This window comes from Limanda limanda, chromosome 4 (assembly GCF_963576545.1).
Source record: "Limanda limanda chromosome 4, fLimLim1.1, whole genome shotgun sequence".
Taxonomy (NCBI): domain Eukaryota; kingdom Metazoa; phylum Chordata; class Actinopteri; order Pleuronectiformes; family Pleuronectidae; genus Limanda; species Limanda limanda.
Genome location: NC_083639.1, coordinates 2,605,407 through 2,624,723, shown reverse-complemented (window position 1 = coordinate 2,624,723; position 19,317 = coordinate 2,605,407). Strand labels below are relative to the sequence as shown.

General features: G+C 42.0%; 1 protein-coding gene across 2 annotated transcripts in view; it reads left to right on the top strand.

Annotated features, from left to right (window-relative positions):
* asic1b (acid-sensing (proton-gated) ion channel 1b) overlaps nucleotides 1-19,317 on the top strand; it is a 146,047-nt gene that overhangs the window by 122,466 nt on the left and 4,264 nt on the right. For both annotated transcript variants that reach the window (XM_061070269.1, XM_061070268.1), the window contains 5 exons: nucleotides 4,058-4,208; nucleotides 10,116-10,243; nucleotides 15,328-15,478; nucleotides 16,338-16,394; nucleotides 16,942-17,095. In XM_061070269.1, the coding sequence (XP_060926252.1) occupies nucleotides 4,058-4,208; nucleotides 10,116-10,243; nucleotides 15,328-15,478; nucleotides 16,338-16,394; nucleotides 16,942-17,095 (641 nt within the window). The remainder of the gene's footprint in view (nucleotides 1-4,057; nucleotides 4,209-10,115; nucleotides 10,244-15,327; nucleotides 15,479-16,337; nucleotides 16,395-16,941; nucleotides 17,096-19,317) is intronic.

The window sequence follows — 19,317 nt, the reverse complement described above, 5'->3', positions numbered from 1 at the left end:
AAGTTTGCACGTTCTACTCTGTCTGGCAAAACTCCACCACCTCTCTATCTGCCAACTGCAGCTTCATTAGTCGCCAAGGCAGAGCAGACATACACATTTTATTCAACAGGTGTGAGTCCCTTGCCCCCTCTTGACTGGAGAAGCTCTGCTCTCAACTGTCTCACTCTCTCTCTCTCTCTACATGCACATTTAGCCCAGACCTGCTCTCTGATAGCTTTAGTCAGAGGCATTTCGGAAACGTTATTAGAGGTTTGAAGAAATAACCCAATGGAATATATTCAATTTCTAAGGTATTTCATAAACCCAGCCTCCTTCATGTTAGTGGATGGGACATGGACCAAGCTATAAAAGATTATAGAGAACACATCAAATAAATTAGATGGTTTCTGTGATTACAGGTAGTTCTCATAACACTGAAGGGTTCATTTTTCTAGTAGCTTAAGTTATATTAGTTATTGAATAGTTATCTGTATAGTGGGAGGAAGGGGAGACAAACTGTTCATCATTACATACATTCTATGTTCCCTTCCCATAGCTTTTATGTGTTCCTTTATTTTTTGAACACTAGTTAATGGCCTATACACCACAGTGACAATATCAAGAAATCTGAGTTGATTCACTGCCACACTGGACCCCGACAATCTTTCATAGGTGGTGTTTTTGTAACTGTCACAACACATTGCACCTTGTTGCTCAGAACCAATCTCGAAATCAATGGAGAGGAGAGAAAGTGGTTCATCGGGGAACTTTAGGGAACAGCTTGTGCATCCTTGTCACATTGTCATGTGAGGATAGCCAAGGGCCATCTCAACAGCCACGGCCTGTCTGTCTGTGAATTATTTATCGAAAGAGAGAGACAGTGACATTTCCCCACCCTGGTAGAACGACACAGGGTGATGTCTCTCTCTGCGTTTTTCCTCACACAGGTCGGTGCGCTTTAAATATTTATCTTCTGTGTTTACAACTTACAGAGATATCATGCCTCTCTGCTTTAGATGCAACGTGAAGGGCTCAGTGTTCAGCGGAGCAAGAACCAACCTCAATATGGGATTTACTCACTCGGGAAAAGCTGCTTAAGAAACGCAAATATTTGTTCACCCGTAATGCTTAATGTACTCGAACTAAAAGGTTAACAGCAACAGATTACTAATGTTTACCATCACTGTGTATAAACTGCACTCATGCTGCCGAGAATTAATTTGTTTTATCCAAGAAACGGTTTTGTGTTTGGGGATAATGGGCTTTCTGCTTCAGGTAAAAGGATTTCTCTTTACCAAAATAATACAAAGCTGCAGAAACACTCTCAGCAACAGAGGACAAGAGAGAAAGTTTGATAGAAAGACAAGAAGAAACGTGTTGAGAGTAAACGTAAACCTCAGAGCTACAGCACACAGTGAAGATTCTGACTCCCCAAGGTCAGCACCGGCACCCACCGCTGCTCTTCACTCCATGCAGCCAGCACAATCTCCTGGTTACCACAGCAACTCTGACTATACAAGCCTCCTGTAGTCAGTCACCACATTATCAACACTTACACGCAGATGGCAAGCAGGGGTGGACGTACACACCTCCATGCAAATACTACAGACACACTCATATTCATGCATGCTTTTTCACATTGTTGTATGTGTATGCACACTTGGGAACATGCACACAGATAAACACACACTCACAAACATCACGGTTGTCTTGATCCGCCAAATGCTTTTCTCTTCTCAGTGTGATCTATGCTGCCTCTTTCTCTAAATGTTCTAATTTATCTCTTGGAGATTCTGTCTATCTGAGCTGTAAACGGGTAAAACCTTTAGAATAAGTCGTCCGTAGAAGTTAATTAGTTGTAGATTTTTAAATAAAACATGGCTTGTTTGGCTGTTGCAGGATTTAATGGGGGAAAAAAACTGTCTGAGACTTAAAAAGCAGTAGACATTTCCTTCCTGCAGGCTTTTCCCTGAGTTGCGGATGCAAGGACGCTCTGATTTCACAAGATTTCCCTGCATTTACATTCCAAAAAGCAATGATATGCAGTGATCAGATTTTAGCCAGAGACGACTCTGCGACTAAGATGGATTTCAGGGCCATTTTATTGATGTTTGGAGTCTGCTCTGGAGTCTCCGCACATAGGCGGGCGTTGCAGCCGCTGCTTTTTACTCAGTTTTTCAACTTACGCACTTGAAAGGTCACATCTCATATTGTGTCGACTATCAGACTGCTTTTTATTACATTTCGCCACTTTGCGTCTTAAAAGCTCCTATATACCCCGCGCCATGGGAGGCAATCTATCGTGGCTCACGCTTCATTCTCCCGCCCCACACTCCACTGTCCAGGTTTCACGTAATACTAACTTTTTTATTGTGAGACATGGCTGCAATTTTTTCTCTCAGCTCGGTGCATCTGCCGTCTGTGACATCTGAGTAATTTGTCACGGACGGCCAACGTCTGATTCATAAGTCGCCTGTGTGATAAACGCCTCGCTGTGTGTTCCCAAGATCCTCACAAAGCACATTCACATGATGGGAAGTTGCCACCTTTTTCTGCCGCCTCAGCAGAAATACAAGCCATTTGTGTCGTAATGCGGTTATTTTTACTGCCATGTTACACCGGAGCCTTGTCTTTTATGGATGTTGTTATAGACGGACAAAGAGTGGAAGTAAGAGACTTATTTTCTCTACACAATCCTCCCGTTTTGTTTCTTTTCACCATTTTGTCTTATTTATGTCAGGACGTTGAAGGTTAATGGTGAGTTGATTTGGAGCTAGGTTGTTGTGATTGTCCAGCTAGACAAGCGGGAGTAGGGGAATGTTTTATTTTGGATCCCGCCCATGTTTTTTCATCCCCTAATGTCTGATGATTTGATTACACATCCATTAGTTCACTGGCAATCATGTCTTTGCCAATAGGTCACAGATCCCTGCTGCGCCCCCCCCCCAGCATCCCTCCAGCTCATCCCGTTATACAATGTGTGCCGTCCTGTTTGCATCGGTGGCCGTGTGTCGCCGAGATAAAAGTGGAACTGGAGCATGTTGAGCTAATTCAATCGGATGCTTTGAATACATTCGGAAAACTCAAGCCAGATGATGATTTGATTAAAGATGAAGTGGTTAAGTGGATTTCAAGCACCAATGCCAAAGATTCACTGGTTCCTGATTTGTAAAAGTGAATATTCGCTGTTTTATTAAGTTTTCTACTATATGAAACCGAATATTGTTTGTATTGTGGTCTGTTCTTAGATTTTTGTGAACCACATAATCGATTGTGAAAATAATCAGCAAATTAATCAAAAGCAATAATTATCGTAAGCTGCAGGTTAAGATTTGATGATGATTAGGGCTGCAAAACAAAGATAATGTTGGTCTTCAATTAACCTGCTTATGGTTTTAATTATGAATCCACAAAAACTACATTATGTTTTTTGTTTTAAGTGTTCAAAACGGGCGTTAAAAAAAGCTGATGTGTAAGCAGCGGGAACCAATGAATGTGTGTAATATTTATTTATTTAATGATTAAAGATGCTTAATTGTCTGTCATGTGCATAATTGATTCATTTAATAATAGTTTCAGCTCCGATAATGAGCCATAGTTATGAAACACGAGTCATTACCTCTCTTTAAAACATCAACAGTCTGTGTTTGAAATAGAAAAGAAACCGCAGCAAGTTTTTGGGAGATTTGTTTTGATGCCAGCTGTCGTTGTTGTTGTTTGGGAGATTGCTCAGGCAGAGGATATCCCGGTTCGGAATAAAAGTCGTGTCAAGCTCACTCAAGCACACAGTGTGTCATGCAGCACCGAGAGCAGGGAGAGCTCCGTACTGTATATCAACAGCATCTTAACAGAGTAAGTCCTCTGAGGTTTGTGGGTGTGGGTGGGGGTTACTCTGTGTGCTTTCTTATTTGCTTCTGAAACAATCTCCCACTCAGCACCCCCTTTATCTGCACTCCTCAAGGATTCAACATGTATAGCTGGAAAATGAGATTTCACTCCAGGGTCAGGGGGGAGAGTCATAGGTTACTTTTCTCTTGTGTCAACTCACTAAAATCTTTGTTTATTCTGTGTTTTTCAGATTTTCACACGCTACGGAAAATGCTACACCTTTAACTCAGGCCAAGATGGACGACCCCTGATGGTGACGATGAAGGGAGGGATGGGAAATGGCCTGGAGCTGATGCTGGATATCCAGCAGGATGAATACTTGCCTGTTTGGGGAGAGACTGGTAGGATCACCTGGAGGATACTTCATAAGAAACATCCCGTGTTCTTAAGACTGTAGCTAAAACCACATGATGTGTATGTTTGCCTATAATGAGTTGAGTTATAGAGAGAATTTTAAATCAGTTCAATACCAAACTAGCAACTTATTTTCAGTGTCGGTGCTTTGAGAAGGCTCAGGGGGAAGAAGTGATTTCCCTCTTATCCCTCATATGGAGGCCTGACTCAGCTATACTGTACTCACTGCAAGTCCCTTCTGATGTGATTGTAAAACCATAAATCCATTTCACTGCAGTGAACATATGCATACTTACGGCTAAATAAGATTTGTCCCAAATTTGCACTTATTATGGACCTCGATTTTTCACATTAGTCAGACGCAGAAGTAAGTTCAGGATGAAAAATACACTCTTTTTAATGCAGAGTGCTCAGTTCACAGGAATTAGGCCAACAGAATCAAAGTGCCAAAAAAACTCTCAAAGATAATGGTCATACTCTTAGGAACTGAATGTGGGACGATGAACTCTAAGTTGACAATATGAACTGGCAAAACACAGGAGGAACACACAGATACTGTGTCTCAATTCAGCCCCAATTCAGGGGCTCCATTGGGTGGATCCTCCTTGGGTCAACCTGTCCCAGGATTAATTGTGCTTTAGTGACAAAGCATTTTTCAAAGAGGTAATGGAAATGAGACAAGTGATGCTTCACTCACTCATCAGGCCTTAACTCAAACAAACAGCTTTGTTCAAAAAAACAAGGGACATCAAAACGTTCTCATTGTGTCCAACTACAGCTCCATTGCATGACGACAGCCTTTAGGGCGAGACAAGCTGTTGAAGCCGATCCAGGAACTCCTCTGTCAACCAGACCGTCTTATTTTGGTTCAGCCTTTATTGTCTATGCAGCTCACGAAGGAGGCGCAGACACAGTCCTCGAAGGAGGTGGCCCCTGAATTAGGACACCGCTAGACTTAGGGCACGGTCACACCAACGGGAATGTAGCAGCGGCAAACGTTTGCCTCCTGGTTCACTTTCAATCTGTGCAAGCGAGGAGGTGAATAAAACATTTGCCTCCTTTGCAAAATCAAATTGCAGCATGGCTTTGTGTGGAGTTCAACTTTGGTGAACTTTGACCTTCGATACTCGCTTCGCATTCACATATTTGTGACCATGCCCTCAATACTCAAAGGGAGACGATGAGACACAGGTGTGAGATATAAGGGAAGGTGTGGGTATCAGATGCAGAGGAGACACCGGAGGATCAGAATTGAAGAGACCTGATGTGACTTTAACATAAAACGGGAAACAAGAAGTAATTTAACCAAACATATGGATGAGACACTTCTGTGAAACATTGTCCTTAATAATGAGAGATGATCCTGATTAATAGATGGTCGGATCATTTGAGATCCTCTCACTGTGTCCATGGATAATATTGACTAAACCGTTTAAAGACCTTTCGATATTGTTGAGGAGAATTTAATTTCATTGGAATATAATTGTGTCACTTTTCCGCTGGGTTTAAAGTGCACATGAATCAAACAAGCAGAGAACCATATGGCCGATATGAGATCAATGCAGTCTGGAGCCTCATCCCTTCAGGGTCAACCCCTCATCAACACAGTGGAGTCTCCTCGGTGCTGCTCCACCAGACTCTGGAAGTCAGATTTTAATGCTGCCGCGGCCACTGCTGTGTCTTTGTATCAATATTTAATTCGCTCTGAGAAATAAATGTAAAGAGTTCAGTGTGGTCACGAGAAACACTGCACACGAAGCACAAAGCAGAAGGCTGTGATCTGAATGTAATATTTAAATATGAAGCTGCATCTACTCTAAATGATTTAATAACTTTATATGTTGGTGGTGTAAGATTATTTAATGTTGAAGGGCTTTTATAAGAGCAGACATGGTGGAAAACTAAAAATCCAATCCCTATAATACAGTGATTTTGTCTTGTAGTTTTAATTTTTACCTTCACCACCAAGGTTTGGTTTTCAATTGTGTCTGTTTATGTATTTTTCAGCCAGATTATGTAAAAAGTCTTGAACCAATTTGAACCAAACTTGTGGAGTAATGGTGCATGAGCCACAGAACAACACATTAAGTGTTGATCTGGTTAAAGGGCAGACTCACAGTTTGTCCACATTAAAATGTTTTTACATGAAAGACAAAACGGCCTTAACAGAGGTACACAATAAAGTGCTTTCTAAACTGTTCTATTCTAACCTTGTGAGATAGGACATTGCATCTCAGTAAATCATAAATGGGTTTTGATTTAAAAAAAAAGAAATCCGACATCAACATGATGAGATCTATGAGTTTGGTGCAGATGATCCGATTACTGCCTTTCTCTGTAGGATTGTTTGGCCTTGACAGAGGAACACTCTCCACAGAGTGGCCTTTTCCTTCAACTCAATTGTTGTTGTTGTTGTTGTTGTGGATCTCTGGAAAAAATATCAAACCGCTGATTCCTTGAGAATCATATTCAGTTTATCTAGCGACTGAACGCTTTTGCCATTAATTCTGAAATGAGACAGATTGGCCCTGATTAATCCCATTACACCAGCATTTAGCACCTGTTTTTTAATCTGGCTGAATGCCCTGCAGTGCATCATGTGCCAGACAAACATCTGGGGCCTCATTTATCAAAGCACACATAAAAAAAAGTTAGTTCTAAGTGCACATGTCTGTTCCTTTAAGAAAAAATAAATTAGGTATTTATCAAATGTACATGCACATCTTCACGCGTTGAACATTGATGAGTTTTACATGTTCTACATCCATCTCCCTGTGCACATGCATTAACATAATCACACTCAGAATGCCAATCAACCTGTTAGCCTTAATAGAGAGTTATGTGTTATGGACTAAAGCAGCACATGAGAAAGAGCTGCTTCTCCAAAAGATTTATGGACCTGAGTTTCACCTTGTGTGTGTTTCTGCATTGTTACTAGTATTGTTTTTGTTGCTTTGTGTTTTAAAATATGTCTTCTATTTATAGCATTACTTTGTTAGCATACAGTTAATTATTCTGAGCAAATGCGGTCACGCCGCATGAGATGCAAGTTTTGCAAAATGGGAAAGTTTGCCTTTGGAAAAGCTCATGTTGCTGTTAACGAATTGACTGTACAATGTCCAACATCTCCATTAACGTTTTACACCTGAGAACCTGAGATCTCCAGAGTCATTGATAAAGAAGATGCCAAGTCAAACTGGCTTTTCCAAAAATAAAAGTTGATTTCCACATGATTTGCTTCACACAATGCATCCACTGACACAATTCTACTCTTTTGATGCAATTAATTGTTAATCCTGAACACTGATTAGCAAATGTAAACACATTCTTAACAACACGTTCTCCACAGGTGCAAAGTTATTCATGTAAGAGAATCCAGACATAAAAGAGGCATATAAGGCAGAGTTTTATTCTGAAACATTGATTATTTTATTTTCTAAATAACTAAAATGTCCTCAAGAACAACAGCTACAGTTTATCTATTGATACACGCGTCTGTGTTTGTGTGTAATCAGTTTTCACACAGTTATTCCTGTGTATTGCTAGCCTGGGTGCCAGACGAACTTACCCCCGCCCACAACATTTTTTGGTCGGGAAGTTCGGTCTGGAGTCGCTCCGTTGGCGAGAATTTATCTCCGAACAGAAGCTGTTCGGACCAATCAAATTGTCAGGGCGACTTTTTACAATGATGGACAGATGATCAACAGTTACGTCATTAATCACGTCACCAAAGAGCGCTTGGGTTGACTTTGTTTTCCACAAACATGCCTGCCGCTGGAGAGCTGAGATGTGTAGATGCTGCCATTGAGTCTGTAAGTTCTCCGTGTATCCTTAAATTATTTTTACAACACAGGCAAAAATCATCTTCTTCTACTTCTTCCAGCGTACGTGCAGTTGAGCTCTGTTGACAACAACTATGCGTCGCTCAACATACGTCACATACTACGTTGCTCTGATTGGTTGTAGGTCTATTCAATTGAGCGAAGAGGCATTTTTTTCCCTGGTGCGGTTGAAACACGCCCCATAATCACAGCCTAATGGAGCGGTCTCAGACTCATATTCTGACTAGAATCATGAGTATGACGTCAGGCTAGTGTATTGCTGGATGTTTGTCAGTACATCTGGTCATAAGTGGTTCTAAATGTATTTTAAGCATAAGAAATTGATGAATTCATCCCTTGCATACAAATGATTGGAAACAAGGTTTAAAGCTGGAGTACTTTCACATATAAATTACATTCAAGCCTTTGCCAACAAGTTCACACGGTGTAGCACCAGTACCGAGTAAATCTCTGTATTTTATATCTGGTGGCATTGGAGACATTCCCGCGCTGAAGGATCAGTAAAGATTTGTTTGCAAGAGATGAAGTGGGGGTGTGGTAGAGCCTATATGGTGGGAAAACTTTGGAAGCATCCAAGAAAAGTTTTTTTTAATCTGATGTTACAGATAAAAAAGAACCTTATTATATTGGGAAGATGAAATATCGTGTAAAAAAGAAACAGATCCACCAGCGAAGATAATACTCATAAGCACGTGTTGAAAGTGTTGAGTACAAACTGTCACCATCAGGTCTAAACTAATGGTTACCAGTTTAAAACAAAATCCTGAATATTGCATGAATCCATTTTTTACAGCTACCTTTCCTGTTCAATGTTACAAAGGGGCAGGAGTTTATCACAGCAAACACCAGGTTAGAGGCAGGTTACATGAGGGACAGCACGCCGGAGAGTGAAACTGTCCATCAGTATAAAGACGCCCACATTCACACCTACGGGCAGATTAGAGTTTGTACCTCTCCTGACCTGCTCGTGTTTGGACTGTGGGTGGAAACGTTTCGACCAGAGGAAACCCAGGCCGAGAGAACATACAGACTCCACACAGGAACAATACTGCCTGGCATGTTGGCTCAAGATAACCCCCCCCCCCCCCCCTCCCCCGGTCCTTTCCTCAGTAAGGATAAGAAAATCACAGGCGAGCACAGCAGGCTACATTGAAAGTGAGATCCAAGAATATGTGTGCGTTGGCGGCTGTGACAAGGTTATAATTTCCTTGTTAAAACCACTGCTGGTTATATCGACTTCTCTGCCAAGCACATTTCTGTGTAATTGTTGCATACCTGGAATTATTTCACAACAAATCACAGACAAGGAAATAACTCGGAGGCGCCTGAACGTGCTCGAACAGCGTCAAGTATGATCGAGTTTCCACTTCATTCCGAGGTTCCGTCCAAATTTCATTATAGCGCTTGTATAGGGATGACAGATGGCCATGACCAAGAGCAAAAGGCAGGAAACAGGCATCCTACTTCATCCCCGTGGCAGTGCTCAAAGGGACAAAACCTTCTGAATCCTGCCCGCCATCGGAACAACAAGGGCAGCCGGGTAACTGCAACTGTGATAGACATATGTTTGAGCCACTGTGTCATTGTGATGTTCCCCCCCGATCTCAGTATCAAAGAGGCCCATCTGCGTCATTCAGAATCTATACAGCGGAGTGCTGCAGTGAAGGGAGCTGTCAGCTGTATTGATTTTCCTTTTATCATCATCCTCATTTATTTATTAATTTATCCATTCACTCTTGTTTCCCCTTGCAGTAAATAAGACTCCTCTGGGGCACATATTAAAGGAAGTCCATCTCCTTTATGCTCTCGCTCTGTACCGGCTCACGTTAACTCCTGAGACACCTCAGTGTGGCTGTCAACTCTGCAGGTTCATTGGTTTAAGTAATGAAAAAGCAAAGAGCCCCTGTTAGCTCAACTAAGGCTACAGCTAAATGCGTTTTCCACAAGTTCTCATGGGTCATTGATTTTTCCGGCTCTGTTTTTATCTTGACAACGTGTGCATACAAATCGTCTTCCCTGTTGTAACCGTCCTGACCTTTTTCTTGTCAACAGACGAGACGTCGTTCGAAGCCGGGATCAAAGTTCAGATCCACACCCAGGAAGAGCCGCCGTTCATCGACCAGCTGGGCTTCGGAGTCGCACCCGGGTTTCAGACCTTCGTTTCCTGTCAAGAGCAACGGGTACGTCTTGGGGAGGGGGGGGCGGCAGAAAGGAAATAAAGAACATGCAATATTATATGTCTGCACAGGTTGTCAGGAAGAAACTGCAGCTTAACATGAGTCAATCTAACGTTTGGCAATTCAAAGATATGTTATGATGATAAATACAATAATTTCCTGTTCTGTTTTAATAATGAAAATCTTCATTTCTAAAGCTGTTTGGTGCATTGATGTAACATGGTCGATTTCAGCTGGAAGGCTGTTACAGAGTCTGGGGGCCTTGGCAGCAAATTCCCAAATGTATGCTGGAGCGTGGTGTGATTTAAATGTAATGATTAAAAGATTTTCGGAGAATGATGAAAGTCGTTCATAAAAACAGGACTGAACACTGACATTAAAGCCAAAGTCCTTAATGTCTGGCTTAATGGAGGGTGGCAGGTTTTCAAATTTAGCATTAAATTCTGATGTGTTAAATGATCCCAAAAATAATGTTGTGTGTCGTTGACATATCAATGGGAGGAAAATTATGTCACATATTCTTCAGCCAAGTTTTCTCAGGGCTTTGAGCAGAGTTCTGACAGTCATTAGATTGTGCCATTTAGAAAGTCAGACATGTTCTAATCCTGACAGTGTGTCAGCATGGCTCTAACCAATTAGGATTTATTTTCTGTTAAGTTGTCTTTTTTAATATAGTCTACTTTAGAAAACCTTTCAATAAGCAAACATGTTTCAGTGTCAAAGTCAAGGCTTTTCAGACATTTTCCAGACTTTGCCTTTCACATATGAAGAATTCACAGAAGAATTTTCAGGTCGTTCCAGGTCGACATCTTTGTTGGTGTCTTCTATGTGTTGGGATATTTATATTATTTCAGTTTAATGCCCACTCTTGCTGGGAATTCTCTGGGAATTTTCCTGCTGTATTCTAACGTAAGCATCAGCACTCCTTCCAGAGAAGATCCAGAGCAACTGACCAGACTTTTGCACTCTCACATCCATGCCCCTCTGGAATATTTCACACTTCAGTGCATTTTTGAAAGCCGCTTATTTTAACATGGAAAATCACCTTGCCACCATGTTTTACATTGTGGTCATAAACTGGGACAGTGGCCGACAAAATCGATGTTGTATCCTGGAATCATTGAGGGTATTTTGGAGCTTTCAACATCCAGCGTGAGCCAGGTGACCCTTCCGGGGAGGATCAAGCCCTGGCCGGAGTCCCAGTAGCACTCACTCTCTGCTGCTCATTCCCCTTGATCCACAAGCATCTGGAGGCTGAGCTGTGAGGCTCCTGATGGCTCTGCCCTCGTCTCCCCTTGTCACTCCCAGCAGACTCACTGAGAGCTTCACTGGACTTTTTCTGAGCCACTTGGTATCTCTGTCTTTTGAAATTTTAAACAGACGGCACCAGCTGTTCAGTTTTGCAGGCTTATCAGAAACTCTCTCTCTCTCTCTTTTACCAGTGTCAAGGCAAATATGACTCATTTATGATTTATTTAGAGCTCCACTAGGTAATGTTTGAAGAGAATATTGACTTTAATGACTCTGTTATGTGAAAAGGTGGCTGGTTCTAAAAATAATGAAAACATTACCACACAACTCTGTGCTCTGCTCAGATTCTAACCTCTGGTAGCTGACTGTTATTAGTTTTCCTGCTTCACACACGGACGTAACCTGGAGTAAACATGAAATACTGTGACGCCTCTATAACAGCAAAACAGCTCAGTTCATAGAGACATTTATTTTTCTCCCTTACAAACATTTCCAATCAGTAAACAGCCACTTGTATTTGCACATCTACTTTAATAATTTATATTTAATGTTATTTTATACCTCCACTCTACCACATTTCTGAGGAAAGTAGGGTTCTACACCTATTAACAAATCACTTTTTAGTCTAAGATTTTAAATATAAATAAAAATGTTCTTTGCAAGATTGAACCAACTGCTTCCAACTTTTTTGGCTTGCGTTCAGAAAAGCAGTGGTTTGTCACCGTCCTTCACAGCTCAGAAGTCTGTGAGATTTAACTACTTTTTCAGGTCCAAGGTGGATTCAAGTTTGGTGTTATATTTCACAAAAGAGAAAAATACCAACAAATTCTATGCAGAAAATGAATACAGACTGGTGTTTCAGTTTTTTTCCCTCTTTCCTAACCCATTAATCATGTCACGACCCCTCACACTTATCTTCTGATTGGAGACAGAGCCAGAGCACTGGACTAAAATATTCAACCAGCTACAGGAATAAAATACCATTTACACATTGTTGCATCAGTATTATACTAATTAATAATGTATCTCTAACATTTTCTAGACAATTTTCCACAAGTTTAACAAAGAGACTTATTATTCTTCTCATATTTTAAATAAATTTTACTATAAAAGATTTGAATCCAGAACCTATTTGTGAAGGATCATTCTACCAATGTTGTATTGATACTTAAACTTGAACATAGTGATTCCTATATATGGATTTTCCCGAGTGTGATTCACTGCATGTGCGTCAGTGGCCGAGCCACAGATCACAGTTACACACTTGTCACCGGACCCGCTCCAGCCTCTGTCGGACCCCGGGGAGTTGAAGCGAGCCCCCCCACATTGTAAGCACTGCACTCTCAGCACAATGCTGCGTTTTCAAGGACAAACGCGACTCCACTTTCACAGAGAAGAGGCTGAATCAATCCTGTGCTTCTTTCTCATCGAAGGGAAAGAAGTCTGCCCGAGGGTCATCAGTAACCTGGCAGTTGGAGCGACAGCTACTATTATTTTGTTTAATGTGATGGAGGTTGAAAAGACTGTTTTGATTGCTGGAAATCTGATGCTGAGCCTCCAGTGTTAAACCATCAATCCCATAGCGAGAGGAACTGTGTTTGTGGGGCCCCTTGGCGACCTTGGGCCCATGTGCAGTCTACACACCCGGGGCCTAACAACTCTCAGAAACTTTCCCCTGTCAGTTTGTAGAACGTCCCACAAAATGTGTATCGGTCTATTCCTCTGAAATGTGAATAATCCTGCAGGGCATGGTGGCGATCGTGCAGCCAGACAAATCTTATGCCATGACTCCTAATCTGCTACAAAACCATGCCAAATGAATGGAGGAGAGAAAAGGGGATGAATTTGGGCGAGATCTCAGTCCTTCCACGTCCCCCCCACTAGTGAGTGTGTTCCAGTGTCGACGCGCTGCAGCAGGATTTTGCATGCTGCCGATGTCGCCTCTGTAGGAGACTGTCCCTCTTTGTTTTTCTCTCTATCTCACAGGCTCCTTTTGCTTTTTCCGTCTCCAACATTCATTACAATTCCTGTAACACTGTTAGTCTCTTTTTAATATGATTCTCCACCTCTCTCGCTCCTCTTCTCTTCCTCCCTATTTATTTATTTATTTCATTGGCTGGCAGGCTCGCTCTTCATTAATCTAATGCAGCTCGGTCACATTTATTCCATTCTGTGCTTCAGCAGTCCTGTAGTGCTTCCTCCCAATTAACATATTAAGCAACAACTTGACAATGTTTCCTCACTCAGCTCCTCTCCATCCCCCCGTGCTGCTGTCCACTGAGTCATGCTGACTTTCTCCTTCCCACCTTTTACCCTTTCAGTTTTGCGCTCCCTCGCTCCGTTAATGACGGGGGGACTTCAGGTCTCAATCTTTCCATGATTTGTTTTTGTCTTCATGGTCGTTAAACAGCTAACAGCACACTAAAATGTCATTAAATCTCTCATGCCAGATTCACTTCTTGTGCAGGGAGAATTAAGCTTTTGCAGAAGTTTAATCAGGGTGGAAGTAATGTTGCCACTCGGTGGTTGAGGCCGGCTGAGTGGGGCTTTAGAGAATTCTGAGGAATGGAAACAGTGACCTCTGAGCACGAGAGAGCCATTATCAAGTCACATGGTTCCACCAGTTGATCCAATCCATGTGATGGGCTGAATAAATACTTAACTAGCGATTATCGATTGGCACATTTTACCCAGCAGTGATGGCTTTTATGTTTTATGTGACATTGGCGAAGGTCCTTCATGTGAAAAACAGCAGAGGAATCATTAAAGTCTCCAGATTAGATGGGAGTTGGAGATATCTGGTTTTCTTGGTTGCGCTGTACCGTACCTCTGCATGTGGATGAATACTGTATGTGCGTGTTGAACATCGCTGTGGGTTATTAGTAACCAAATCCAGTATTTGACACACATGGCTGCCTCCTGCACTTCAGAACAAATTGTAAAACGCAGTTTTCTAAATGACAACACTGGCCTTTAATTTATTGCCGTGTGAGCACTCAGTGATGCACTGTTTGGACTGATGAGATGAAAACACACGGGCGATTTTATAGCTTCCTAATTCATATCATGCAGCTAATTTTGCCCTTCCGTTTTTTTCCCCTGTAAGATGGCTGAAATTTTAATGAATAACTAATAGCTAATATTGTAAAATGATATTCAAATTGCCAAATGCAGCCTGCTGAAACATGAGAGAACATGAATACATCTAATATAAGTTCTAAAAAATGTAAAACTGTATAGTGGCCTGATGGCTGCACAATTACATTGGTTTAATAAGAACTGCCTGAAATGACAGAAAACCCATCTTTTAGAATAATGTATTTGCACTTAAACCTTTTAAATTGGTCCTTGTCCCACAGATGGAGGAGGCAGGATGTATGTGCAGTTAGCAACCTGGGGGCAATCGAGATGTTTTGGCTTCACCTTTTGGGAGCCGTCATGTCGTCCATCTTTATATATCGTGTGTATTCAAAACACAAGGAACACAGCACAATGCTTTGCCCTGAAGTGAATCTGTTTAGAATGAAGCTCTGAGAACATCACAGCTCTACTACCCAGCTGATTCAGTTCCTGCATGAAGAGTGGGCTGCACAATGACAGCACCGAGTGAGACTAGGAATAGGAGAAGCGTAGGAGAGAAGCTCCCACAATAAGCACCACTGCACACATGTATTTACCTTGGAGGGAGAATGAGATTCACCCTCTGTGCCAAATACAGTAAATGTGTAATAAGCAAAGCAACAAGCGTATATTCCTACTGACAGAAAGCTTTAACAGGGCACAGATCAGGTGTGTTTTATAATTAAAGTGGTTTTGCTTCTGTCTCTCTCCCTCAGCTGACGTACCTGCCTCCGCCGTGGGGCGACTGCAAGGCCTCAGCGATGGACTCTGACTTCTTCAGCAGCTACAGCATCACAGCCTGTCGCATCGACTGCGAGACACGATACCTGGTGGAGAACTGCAACTGCAGGATGGTCCACATGCCCGGTAGGCCCCAGAGGAAGCGTCCCATCACTGGATATCTCTGTATTTGATGGAGAGGATCCACAGTGTCTGCAGTTGTGGCCGGCAGTCCTGTCGTCTGAACAATTCTTAAGCTTTTTGTCAGCGACTGCAGAGAATCAGATACTTTCGCACTCCGGCGAATTGGAAAACTCTCTATTTTCACTTTGTGTTTGTGCAGTGATGCTGTCGACCCTCTGCATTTAATCACTGTGTGGTATCTGAGATGGCAAATTGAAAAAGGCTTCGGCTCAGAGGAAACGTTTGGATCCAGCCTCCGTTAACCTTCACTCTCCTGTCCAATAAGTGTTAATGTCTCTATCCTCAATCAGGGTCACTTTGAGCCGCGTGTTGCATGAAGGGAGCCAGACAATCTGCCCGTGTGATAATCAGGATTAGCTGCTACCTTGCAATGATTGTGCAGTTGATTAATACAGTTACAATCCAGTGTAGATTGTTCTCCGCTCCCGTTCATGTCTCCTATCTCCGTGTCAGGATGAAGCAAAACGCAGAGAATCAATGCAAAGGGGAAATAATTTACAAAACATCCAGGACATGTATTTCCCCCCCCCCGTGTTGTCCTGATAGAAGGGTGAGGGACGGCTCGGAAGACGGAGAGGGGGATGGACACTAATGAGAGGCAGTGAAAGTACAGAAAAAAAAAGTGAGATCAATTACTAGATGAGATCAAGGATGTAACATCCAATCATGATAATCAGAGTAATGACATCGTGTGTAGAATTGATTACAAGCGCAGATCTCCTTGTCGTTGGTGCATCTTCTTTCCCTCGCTCCTACTTTGTGTTCGGACTGTGAACGCTGTGTCTCTTCTGCCTGTCCTCAGGAGACGCCCCGTACTGCACCCCCGAGCAGTACAAAGAGTGTGCAGATCCCGCCTTGGGTAAGGAGATAACCCAGCATGCTGCATGTGTGTGTGTGTGTGTGTGTGTGTCTGTGCTGTGTGTGCGTATACACTGTTCATTGTGTTGCCTGTGCCCCATTGCTCGGAGCCTCTGATCCAGGTTGATAACAGATGATATGACGTGTTCAGCCCGATGGCAGCCCTTCTCAAATAGTCCCGTCTGGCCTGGCACTGAGACTCTGCTTCTCACACGCCCCTGTCTCTCCATCAGCTGATACATTTCATTTTTCATGTGTGTTGCCTGCTTTCTTCTTCCTTTTATTGACTTGTTATTTCAAGAAGCTGGCCTGTGGCTGCTGCTGCTGCTGTCCTTCCTCCTCTGTGGCCGCCTGTCTTCTATCTTTTTGAGTTTCTTATAAGAGTCTCTTGGGTCTCAACTCCTTTCACAAGTTTTCTTTGATGCCTCTCGCTCCGCTGGCATTTTGTTTGTCATCCTAGGGCGGCAACAAATCTATCGGTCCCAATGGCTGCTCTCCTTCAATCTCTGTGTTTTCTCTCTCCCTCCCTGTCCACTTCGTTTCTCCAGACTTTCTTGTCGAGAGGGATAATGACTACTGCGTGTGCGAGACGCCGTGCAACTTGACGCGCTACGGTAAAGAGATGTCCTTTGTCAAGATACCCAGCAAAGCCTCGGCCAAGTATCTTGCCAAGAAATACAACAAGACAGAGCAGTACATAGCGTAAGTCACCGATTTTATGTCTTACTTGTACTTTGTCTGTCCTATTTTTATTTTATTACACTTCACTTTTTATTCCCTTTTTCACGTTATCATCTTGGTGCAGTTCGGTACAACCAGTCTATTGCTGGCTACTAAAGAACTTCACATGAAGCAGAAAAATAAATGTCTATTAGTGTTTTGTATATATATTCAATTTTGGGGGTTTGGTCAGGAATTCATTATTACCATTCATGGAATTTCACTGCAGTTTTTGTTTTATAAAATGTGTCCAAATAAATTATTGTGATTGCAAACAGTAGAAGGCAAACTCATTGTATTTTACAGCAATTCGATTATTTTCATGTGACTTTTCACACATTTGCCAAATTTATTGTGTATACTTGGCCAGGACTAATGCAACACATCTGAAATGAATCCCTTCTCTAATGTTCAATTTATATTGAAACTGTTTTATAGAGGGGATGACTCAGACCTATGGCAGCTTTAGAGGATGTGGCTGGTGCTGCTGTTGAGTTTGTTGCATTGTACGGAGATGAGATCTGTTATATCACCTCCCCTCACTGGACACAGTAATAGAAATGCCTGCAACCAGCTCCAGTCAGGACAACAATCATACAGTTGAATCATCGCCCTGATGAAACCGTTTCAGAATGAACTGAACATGAGGCCTGAAGTTCGGATTCACTGCAGGATTGTTGTACCAGGCTGGCTCAGTTTTCAGAGAGTTGTACCTAGTGTATAAAATAAATTTCCCTTCAGCCTCATTACGCAGCCATACTTAATATTTTGTGCCAACTTTCTACCAGCTTCCTTTGTCTCCTTATGTTTTCCTTTATTGTTTCTTTCAAAGGAATACAAAAAGCCAAGTTTATTTGTATGCACATTTCAACAAGGCAATTCAAATTGCTTTACATACAATATAAAAGGCATCATGTCAAATTGTAAAAGCAACACGAGACAATACAAAAAGAGATGTTAAAGAGTTACATATAGAATACAATAAATGACATAAGAAATAAAAGAGTGAGAGTAACTGTGCAGTGTAAGAGATGATTGTTTATCTGATTTTACTGGAAAACAACAGAGTCGTTGGTATTGATTTAGAAGAACTAAGAAGTGCAGCAGACCTGCAGTTCCCTATATGTGGAGCATAAAAACTGAAGCTGCTTCTTTATCTTTAGTTTTGACTCCGGGCACAGAAGGCAGACGTGTTGCAGACGACCTGAGGGCCCTGGATGGTTCATAACGTAGCAGGAGATCAGAAGTGTAGTTTTGGCCTCGAGCCATTCAGTGCTTTATAAACCAACAGCAGGATTTTGAAGTAAATTCCCCAGACATGTTCACACATTTACTTAAAAGACACAAAGTCTCCCTCAAAAAAAAGCTCTCACTTTCTAAAACAAATCTCAAGTATTTGATAATCATCCATCTGGAAGAATTTATATTGAATTAATGACATTTTATGAACGGTGCAGCCCTTAAATCATCATATAATGAACTAGAATGGCTCTCCATAGAGCGTATACCTCTGCAAAGGCCCAACTGTCCCACTGCAACCAATCAAGCCGCACCACAATCCACACACTCATAGATGTCAGTCCCCTGAATATGCATATGAGTCTTTTCATTGAGATTCATGTATTATTCTTGGTGACAATGTTGAATAACACCAGATCTCACAATTTTAAAGAAATCTGTGCCAACATTTAATAGGTTTTCTTGTGACGTGCTCCATCCTTCCACCTTTTTGTGTAAATCCACTTTGTGTTTGGGAAAACAGCAGGAGGGCAAACAGCACCTCCTCGGTGGAGATAAGAAATAATGGACTTCTTTTCCTGTTGTTTCCAGGCTTGGTTGTAGAAAATTGTGTAACAGCAGTGAAATGATTTCAAGAGAATTTCTAGGAATGAAAATGCTGTAGTTGATAATGCAGGTTTATGCTTCTGCCATTAGTCCCCTCTCCTCTCTAATGGGTTTCTCACTGTATCCCTGTTTAGCCACACAGTGCTGGTAATTCTCAGATGTGCTCCTGGTCCCGATCATGATGCACTAAGGCTAAAACCTGATGTTTACAATCGTTTTTAATCGGATTAAACCTCTTTATCACACAAACAGCTTTGAAGCCACATTGTAATTCTCTCAATACACAAGGTCGTGTCATCTATGTCAGTCACCAGCATAAACAAGAAGGGGAAAAGTTCACAAAGACAAGTAAGATTTTG